At 49.8% G+C, this 8,303-nt stretch overlaps 1 protein-coding gene across 2 annotated transcripts; it reads left to right on the top strand.

The window, feature by feature from the left end:
• Positions 1–4,934: 4,934 nt before the first annotated feature.
• On the top strand, positions 4,935–8,299 carry FAM241B (family with sequence similarity 241 member B). Of its 2 annotated transcripts, none has more exons than XM_015147364.3 (3): positions 4,935–5,001; positions 6,411–6,541; positions 7,493–8,299. In XM_015147364.3, exons 2-3 carry the CDS (start codon positions 6,446–6,448, stop codon positions 7,760–7,762), a joined length of 366 nt encoding a protein of 121 aa, XP_015002850.1. In that variant the 5' UTR covers positions 4,935–5,001; positions 6,411–6,445; the 3' UTR covers positions 7,763–8,299.
• The last annotated feature ends 4 nt before the right edge of the window (positions 8,300–8,303 follow it).

Genomic DNA, 8,303 nt, shown 5'->3' with positions numbered 1-8,303 from the left:
TGTCTCTTTCAACAACTGACAGAGCAATTAGTCAGAAAATCATAAAAAATATACAATACCATCAAACAATAGCACATAAACAAGATTTATGGGCTGGACATAGCAACTCACACTTATGATCCCAGCACTTTGGGAGGCTGAGGCAAGAGGATTGCTTCAGCCCAGGAGTTCAAGACCAGCTTGTGCAACATAACAAGAACCCATCTATATAAAAATTTTAAAAAATTAGCTGGGCATGGTGGCACGTACCTGTAGTCCCAGCTAACTGGGAAGCTAAGGCAGGAGGTCGAGGCTGCAGAGAGCTGTGATTGTGCCACTGCACTCCAGCCTTGATGACAGAGTCAGAACCTGAAAAAAAAAAAAAAAAAAAGAAAAGAAAAAGAAAGATTTATGGAACATTCCATCCAAAACCAGCAGAATGGATATCCTTTTCAACCTTCTATGAAACATTCATCAAGATAGACCATATCCTGGGCCCTAAAACAAACCTCAACAAACTTAAAAGAATTGAACTCATACAAAGTGTGTTCTCTGACCACAATGGAATTAAACTAGAATCAACAATGGAGAGATAACAGGAAATCTCCAACACTTGTAGACTAAACGACATCTTTTAACATAATCCATGGATCAAAGGGGAAGTAGCAAAAGAAATTTAAAAATACATTTAGCTAAATGAAAACGAAAATACTTGTCAAAATGTGTGAGGCACAGCTAAGAGTGCTAACAGGGAAATTTATAGCACTAAATGTTTACATTGAAAAATCTCAAATCAATAATCTAAACTCCCAACTCAAGAACTTAGAAGAGGCCGGGCGCGGTGGCTCAAGCCTGTAATCCCAGCACTTTGGGAGGCCGAGACGGGCGGATCACGAGGTCAGGAGATCTAGACCATCCTGGCTAACACGGTGAAACCCCGTCTCTACTTAAAAAAATACAAAAAACTAGCCGGGCGAGGTGGCGGGTGCCTGTAGTCCCAGCTACTCGGGAGGCTGAGGCAGGAGAATGGCGTAAACCTGGGAGGCGGAGCTTACAGTGAGCTGAGATCCGGCCACTGCACTCCAGCTCGGGTGACAGAGCGAGACTCCGTCTCAAAAAAAAAAAAAAAAAAAAAAAAGAACTTAGAAGAGCAAAATAAGCCCAAAGCAAGCAGAAGGAAAGAAATAATAAAGGTAAGAGCAGCAATCAATGAAATTGAAAACAGGAAAATAAAAACAGAAGAATCAGTGAAGCAGCGCTGGTTCTTTGAAAATATCAGTCAATAAGATTGACAAACCTCTAGCAAAAGTGAAAGACAAAAGATAGAAGACACAAGTACCAATATCTGGAATGACATAGGGCTATCACTGCAGACTCTGCAGCCTTCCTGCCCTGTAGCCATGTGACTCGTTCTTCACAATGGAATGTGAGGGAAGTAATATGTGCTACATCTATCATACTTTCTTTAAAAGAAATCACTAGCCCTCCATTTCTTCTTTCTCACCTTTCCATGAGCTGCATATGGCGAAGAAGTTGGTGAGGCAGTTTTGACCATGCAAATAAGGATGGCATCCCAGGGTGTAGGGGAGCAATAAGCTATAAAGAGTGGGTGTCCTTGGATAGCCTTGTGAAGCAGAGCTGCCCATCTACTTGACTGAGTCACTGTATATTTAATTCTTTTTGTTCTAGCAGCATAGTCTGTACTCAAGCTAATATATTATACCTAAGTGGGTTTATGTATTAGGGGACTTACATACTTACATATAACCAAGATATTGTGGGGCCACTCCAGTCTTCTGACCATGCAAGGTGTTTTCTGAGGCCTCTATCAATCCTCTGGTCCCCCATCATCTGTCCATGGATGAAGGCCATCACTGCACCACCCTTCATACCTGTCTACCTGACCCTTTCAAGTCTGGCAATTTTCCCACTATTCCCTTGTCACTGCTGGAGCACAAGAATCCTTTCACCACACCTCAGCCACAATGGACCCAAGGATTTCCACAAGGCCATATAAGGCCCTACCTGTCATACTCACTATCTGGCAGCCTCATGCCCACCTTTGAGATCTAGCACACAACACCTATGCTCCTATTATTTCCTCATCTCCCAGTGTTTCTCTGAAGAGGCCCCTGACATACTGTCTTCACAGGCCTATGGAGGCACCAACAGTGGGCACTGGCAGGCTAGTGCTGCTTTTCTCCCACACCATTATCTGAGTAATAAACACAGGCATAGTGTCTGCCAGAGTCGGGGAAAGAGACAAGGGGAAATAGCAGGAGAAAGAGATAGATAAATATATTTAATATGACATCACCATTATCAACATGCCGTTCTTTTTTCAAGGCAGAAAGAGTTGTTTTCACCTGCAGAGTCAGACAAGGGGCCAGAGCACCTGACTTAAAAATTATGAATTCTGCTATGACCACATGTTGGGGTTAAGGCATGACCCAAAGCCCAATCTTGTGCTGATGGCATGGGGGAGGCGGGGGCACAATTGTAAAGAGGCTGCAGAGCTGAGATGAACTCAGGGCAGTCTGTTTGGTGGATGCACAAGCCTGGAATGCAGAGCCCAGGGACCTGCTTTCATTTGAACCCTGGCTCTGTTAGTGACCTTGGGATGGTCATCTACATTGTCTCTGAGCCTCAATTTTGCCTCGGTAAAAGGGGAACAATAATACCTACTCTTTCTATTTCATAATCCAAAAAAGAATGAAGTGGTCTCTGGGAAAACACTTCAGAAGTAAGGACTCTGCACACATTGGGTTTATTATTATTATTATTACATGAAACTATCACATTTGTGGATGAAGGGATTTAGATGTGGTGGAGCTGGCCTTCCAGCAGATATTCAGGCCCAAGCAAAGCAGGCCTTTGGGTGATCTACTCTGGGGAAAGCAAAGAGACCAGGTGGGCAGAGCTGAGGGAGGGAGGTGCTGAGAGTGTGCTGGGGCTAGAGATGGAGGGTTGTCAAAGCCTTGCCAATGAGTTGGGGGCTTGTTGGAGCAGACAGTAGGGACCATTGCAGGTTCTTGAGCAGTGGAGACATCTGAAGAAGGTGGAGAGATAGCAAAAGTGGCAGGTTACCTCCTTAGGCTGTTTTAGTTGGTAATAATAGGCTGTTTCTAAGTTCAGTCAAACACTATCACTCCCCATCCCAAAGCTGTTCTTGACTTCTCTGGAGGCACTTGCTTCTTCCTCTGGACTCTTATGGTTCTTTCCAGCTGGAGTGTATCTCTTTGGCAGCAGTTATACCAGCTCAAATCTTCCTGAAAACATCCATGATTTTCTGCCTGTATTCCCTGGTTGCTCAGCCCACAGAGGTTACCTCCTTCTTGGGGCTCCTGAGTTCTGTGACCTACTTATGGGGCTCTGTTCATGGAAGGCAGTGTCTCTTGGCCCTAGCTGCTCATTAGAAGACTGGGTTTTTAAAATGTCTCCATGCCCAGATTGTAACCCAGATCAACGACATTGTGATCTCTGGGGTGGGACCTAGGTATTGGGATGGTTTCTAAACATCTCAGGTAATTCCAATGTGCACATTGTGACTTGGGATCACAAGCCACCTGTGATAATCGGGCATCCTGCTTTATGATTACGGCTTTCATTCATGCACTTGGCATACCTGGAACACATTGGGATGCAGGGAGAAAGCACTAGGATTATAAATATAAGCCAAAATCCTATGCTTTTAAAATGTGCATGCTTTACAATTGACTTAATAGTAGAAGAGGTAATGATCATAACAGTCGGCAGCCCTTGAGCACTTACTGCGGCCAGGCTCTCATCCAAGCACTTGACACGAAAGTGCCAGAAAGCAGTCACACCAACATTTAAACACAGGATGACTCCAGCAGCCACCTTTTATCCATCATGCCAATCTGTTCTCAAAGTACGCATGTGTAATTTAGAAACAAACAAAAATCATAACATATAAAAAAGATACAGATACCAGGGTGACCCGTAAAACGTTTTTTTGCTGATAAGGTTTCATGATCAAATAATCAGACTACGGTGGCCGACTATGAGTCCTCCAGACCAGGTCTAAATCTCTCTCTTATTTTTGTTCCTTCTGCCCAGCAGCTAGCAGAATCGGGGTTCTAATAAATGCTCAATAAATATCTGCCCACTCCCAGAAACATTTATTAAATGATAATCACAGCTAACGTTTATCAACATTACCAGTGTGCCAGAGACATCATACTTAATCTTCACAGAGGTCCTGTAAGGCTATGATTACACCTGTTTTGCAACACTGAGCAGCTAAGTAACTTGCCAGAGTTCAGAACCTGAACCGAGACTGTGGGACTGCACAGTTCATTCTCCCTCACTGGTGAGCAGGTCCACAGGGAACAGCTTATGAAGGTGGTGGGGGAGGGGTGGATTTTAAAACATCAGGAAAGAGGCAGAGGTAGATCATTCACTCCCCGCAGGTGGCTCCTTCTGCCAAGAGTGACCTTACCTATCCTTACCTACCCTCCTGTCCCAGCTCAAACGCATCTTCTCCTGGAAGGCTATAGAGGGGTCTGCCCCGTTCCTGCCTCATCTTCCCCGCTGAACTTGGAACTCCTCGAGGGCAGGGTTGGATCCTACTCAAGGGGCATCCACAGAGCTGGCTCAGCAAGCGTACACTGGTCATCTGAGACTGCGCCCGCCCTTCCTCCCAGGCCACTGCGCCTCCACCCCTTGGGTTTTTCCTCCGTGAACTCTGCTTCCTTTTCTTTCTTTTATCCCTCCTCCTTCTTCTCCTTCTTTTCCATGTGTCTTCTCCTCTCATCCTCTCTTCTCTCCATCCCCACCTCCCACTCCTTCCCACGCCCCACCTCCCCCAACCCCACCACCCCGCGCCGCCCCCAACCCTGGGCCGAGCAGGTGCAATTCCTCAGGCGGCCTACAGAGGGCGATGTGCGCCACCACTGGGCCGCGCCCCTCTGGCGCGCGCTTCCTGTGAGGTCAGGTGGGAGGAAACCGCCTGGAGCAGCTGGGAGTGGACGCCGCCGAGGCCGGGAGTCGCGCCTGCAGGTGAGTCGCCGCGCCGGGGAGGGAGCGCATCCCTCGCCGCAGCCTGGACCGGGACTTGGAGCCGGTGTCGGACTCCAGAGGCTGGGGTGGCGGCCTGGGCAGCGTCCCTCCCGCCCCCGGCCTGGAATGTCAGGTGCGCCGCGGGCCGGGCCCGCGGTTGGCCCACCCTGCGGGCCGCGCGATGACAAAGCACAAAGGGACTGCGTGCGACCACCATCTGCTCGGCTTGCGCCAGGGTCAGCGGGCTTTAGGAGGGGGACGCGCCTGGCCCGGGCTCCGGACTACGGGCGAGACAACAGGGGCTCCTGACCTTTTTTGGCATATATGTCACCAGTGCTATCTAGAACGTAGATGGACACTGAGGCTTATCTCCTGAGAACGAATGGCGTTTACCCAGACTCAAGGGGAGGAGTGGAGGGGCCCGCAGTCCAGGCGTCCGCGGAGTGGAGCCTTTCGAGAGTCACCGCAGCAACCCCCCTCCCATATTTTGGGAAGGCTGGGCGCTGGGCCCATTAGCCAAGGTTGGACTGGTGTTTCCTGCGAAGTGAGGGACAGGTGAGGGGCGTGCCCTCTGCAGCAAAGGTATGCTTTTCTGAGCCAGCCCAGAGGTGCATGGTGGCTAGTGTGGTCTGCCGCTACCAGGCAGTGGTTGTAAAGTAACCCCGAAGTGACCCCCATCTCCCTGGGTGTTCCTGGGGAAGGCCCAGGTGGTGACATTGACTCCCTGGGGGAGCAACACACTCGACCCATTTTTTAGTGGAAGGGAAGTGGAACCCCATTGGGGATCCTGGTGCCCTGGACTCCCAGTTTAGTACCCAGAGAGGGCCCTAGAACCAGAGCTTCTGGCCTCCTGTTCTTTCTCTGCTGCCCATAGGTGTGATCCCGGGCAGGCCACTTAAGTCTCCCTGTGCCTCTGCCTGTGACACAGTGGCCGCGCTAGTACCCTCCACGGGGGAGTGTTGTGAGGCTTGAGTGAGGTGAGCCTTGCAGGATGAACTTTCCACGGGGCGTGGGCCACAGCAGGGGCTCAGTCCCAGTTGTGCTGTTGGCAGTGTAGTGATTGGCAATAAAACTTCCTTTGCCAAGGATCCTTTTGATAGTTTTCCTGGTGGACTCCATGTCTGAAATCTTTTTGCCTGGCAAACACCTTGCCTTTATTTCTCCCCTTTTTGTGAATCAGACATAGCATCTGCTCAGCGTGGGTCACCGCTGTGAGCATCACTGACCGCAAGCCTCCCTCAATTTCTGGTAAATTTTTTCCTTCAGGCTTTTTGAGGTCAGGGGAAGAATCCTCCACGGATCTTCATGAGTCTGGTCCCAGATCACTAACAGTTAAAGGTTTTGTGGTGGGGAGAACTTCTGCGCCACTTGGCTTCCATTAGCCTACCCACCCTGACCACACAATGCAGGTGCAGCCCATCAGGGACCCAGAGCGCCTGGGAGGATGGTGCGGATCTTGGCCAATGGGGAAATCGTGCAGGATGACGACCCCCGAGTGAGGACCACTACCCAGCCACCAAGAGGTAGCACTCCTCGACAGGTAGGTACTCATTTCCTGTGGAGTGGGACAGATGACCTCCTGTGTACTGGCTTACTCCTAGCTTCCAGGAGTCTCTCTTGCTGGTCACTAACCTTTTCTAGCCTGAAACCCTTTTTGCAGAGCGCTGGGTAAGACTTCGGGAAGATGCAGTGGCTTATTGTCTACCTCCCCAGATCTCCTTTCTCCAGGCAGCCTCCCCAGACTTCACACCCAAGAGCTCTCTCTCCTTTAACTTGGTTAGCAAATCTCACTGGAGCTGGCGTCTTTCTTTTAAGAGTGAGTTACATGACAGAGAAGCTGGAGAGGAAGTAGAGGAGATGAGCCCTGGGCACAGAATAATTATTTTAAAGGAGTGGCTGGGCGCGGTGGCTCACACCTGTAATCCTAGCAGTTTGGGAGGCTGAGGTGGGCGGATCACGAGGTCAGGAGTTTGAGACCAGCCTGACCAACATGGTGAAACCCCGTCTCTACTAAAAAATACAAAATTAGCCAGGTGTGGTCATGCATGCCTGTAATCCCAGCTACTCAGGAGGCTGAGGCAGAAGAATTGCTTCAACCCGGGAGGCAGAGGTTGCAGTGAGTCGAGATCGTGCCATTGCGCTCCAGCCTGGGTGACAGAGTGAGACTCCATCTCAAAAAAAAGAAAGGAGTGATTATAAATATTAAAAATGCCGGCCCTAGAGCCATGCCCTGTAGTCCAACCTGCCTCAACCATTTCCTCTCTCCTTTGTCCTGGGCCTGATGTAAGGAATATAGACTGGCATGTTTTGTGCTCTGAAAGCTTGTGACTTGGTTGTTGGGATTCTTATGAGTGGCATGGGGGATTGCTGAGAAAGGAGGGTGTGACCCTGGGTGGCTGTAGGAAGGGCAGGACGCAGCCTAGAGAGGTTGCCTCTTGGCTGGTGCCTCAACCCAAGGATTCATTCATCTGTCTCTGTCTTCATGTTCTAGAGCTTCCTCAACAGGGGCCATGGTGCTCCCCCAGGAGGTCCTGGCCCCCGCCAGCAGCAGGCAGGTGCCAGGCTGGGTGCTGCTCAGTCCCCCTTCAATGACCTCAACCGGCAGCTGGTGAACATGGGCTTTCCGCAGTGGCATCTCGGCAACCATGCTGTGGAGCCGGTGACCTCCATCCTGCTCCTCTTCCTGCTCATGATGCTTGGTGTTCGTGGCCTCCTCCTGGTGGGCCTTGTCTACCTGGTGTCCCACCTGAGTCAGCGGTGACCTCTGGGGGCTGATGCGGGTGGGCCTGTTGAGAGGGACTTGCTGGGCCTTGGTGTGAGAGCAGGCATATTGGGAGGGGATCTGGTGGTGCCTCGAAAGTGTGATCAGAGAGGGGACCACAGGTGTGTGTTTCCCCTTGTGGTAAGCATGAGGCAGAGGGAGACGTTAGTCCAGCATTTCCAAAGTGTGGGTAGATCCCTTGGCTCCCCTGACATATTCTGAGGTGGAATGGGGCTTGCATTAAGTAGCACAAAATCAGAGCAAGAACGTGATGCCCTTCCCAGTTGTCTCAATCCCTTTATGCCGAGAAGATCTCAGCTGGATGCCAACATGTTCCGATGCCTGTGGAAGACTTGCCGACGTCTCCTCTGCCTAGGGAGCAGGACTTAGGCTTAGGGCAGGTGGGGAAAATTCCAGACTTTTATAGCACTGTTTTTGTTTTAATGGTATATTTTTATTGGCTACCTATTGTTTAGGACAGGTGGTACTGGCATTCTATTTATTGTGACATTTTCAATAAATAGATTTAAGTAAAAATGAC

Source organism: Macaca mulatta, chromosome 9, assembly GCF_049350105.2.
Source record: "Macaca mulatta isolate MMU2019108-1 chromosome 9, T2T-MMU8v2.0, whole genome shotgun sequence".
Lineage (NCBI taxonomy): Eukaryota > Metazoa > Chordata > Mammalia > Primates > Cercopithecidae > Macaca > Macaca mulatta.
Note: the sequence above shows the minus strand (reverse complement) of the source record. Positions and strands in the feature narration are given on the sequence as shown.